Below are 459 nucleotides of genomic sequence, written 5' to 3'. Positions count from 1 at the left end.
AAACATAGCATGCAAAAATTTTAAGACAAACAAACCAAGAAATTAAAATTATGGATCTGGACTATGCTGTTTTCTGAACATGGCAAATTTTATGTGCCTGTTCTGTGCTCCCTGTGATTAACCTCAGTTCTTAGCCTCGGAAGGAGGTTTTCCTTGCTACATGAAAGTTCTTGAAAATAGGTGGTTTTGCTGATTAGATAATTGTCAGTTTTAGTAAGCTTAAAGGAAGCTTGTACTGTGTGTCTTTTCTCAAATGATTTTGGAACTTTTGTTTTTCAGTATATGTTTGTCTCCTTACTATCCAGAGATACAACCTACAAGCTGTTAAAATCTATATGTAGACATCTTGAGGTAAGTACTAATGGGAATGAAGAAATGCAGATTTATGTTTGTTATTACTGCTTTCCCACTTTTAACTACTGGGCAATTGCTAGAAGTGTTTCTTGTTAAGCTGCTGCT

At 34.9% G+C, this 459-nt stretch overlaps 1 protein-coding gene across 1 annotated transcript in view; it reads left to right on the top strand.

The window, feature by feature from the left end:
• The first annotated feature begins 260 nt into the window (after positions 1-260).
• Positions 261-459, top strand: part of LOC104916517 (GRAM domain-containing protein 2B-like) — a 1,437-nt gene continuing 1,238 nt past the window's right edge. Inside the window, exon 1 of the mRNA XM_010727554.2 lies at positions 261-351. Coding sequence (XP_010725856.1) covers positions 283-351 — 69 coding nt within the window. The 5' untranslated portion in view covers positions 261-282. The remainder of the gene's footprint in view (positions 352-459) is intronic.

This window comes from Meleagris gallopavo, unplaced genomic scaffold, assembly GCF_000146605.3.
Source record: "Meleagris gallopavo isolate NT-WF06-2002-E0010 breed Aviagen turkey brand Nicholas breeding stock unplaced genomic scaffold, Turkey_5.1 ChrUn_random_7180001912147, whole genome shotgun sequence".
In the NCBI taxonomy this organism is placed as follows: Eukaryota; Metazoa; Chordata; class Aves; order Galliformes; family Phasianidae; genus Meleagris; species Meleagris gallopavo.
Note: the sequence above shows the minus strand (reverse complement) of the source record. Positions and strands in the feature narration are given on the sequence as shown.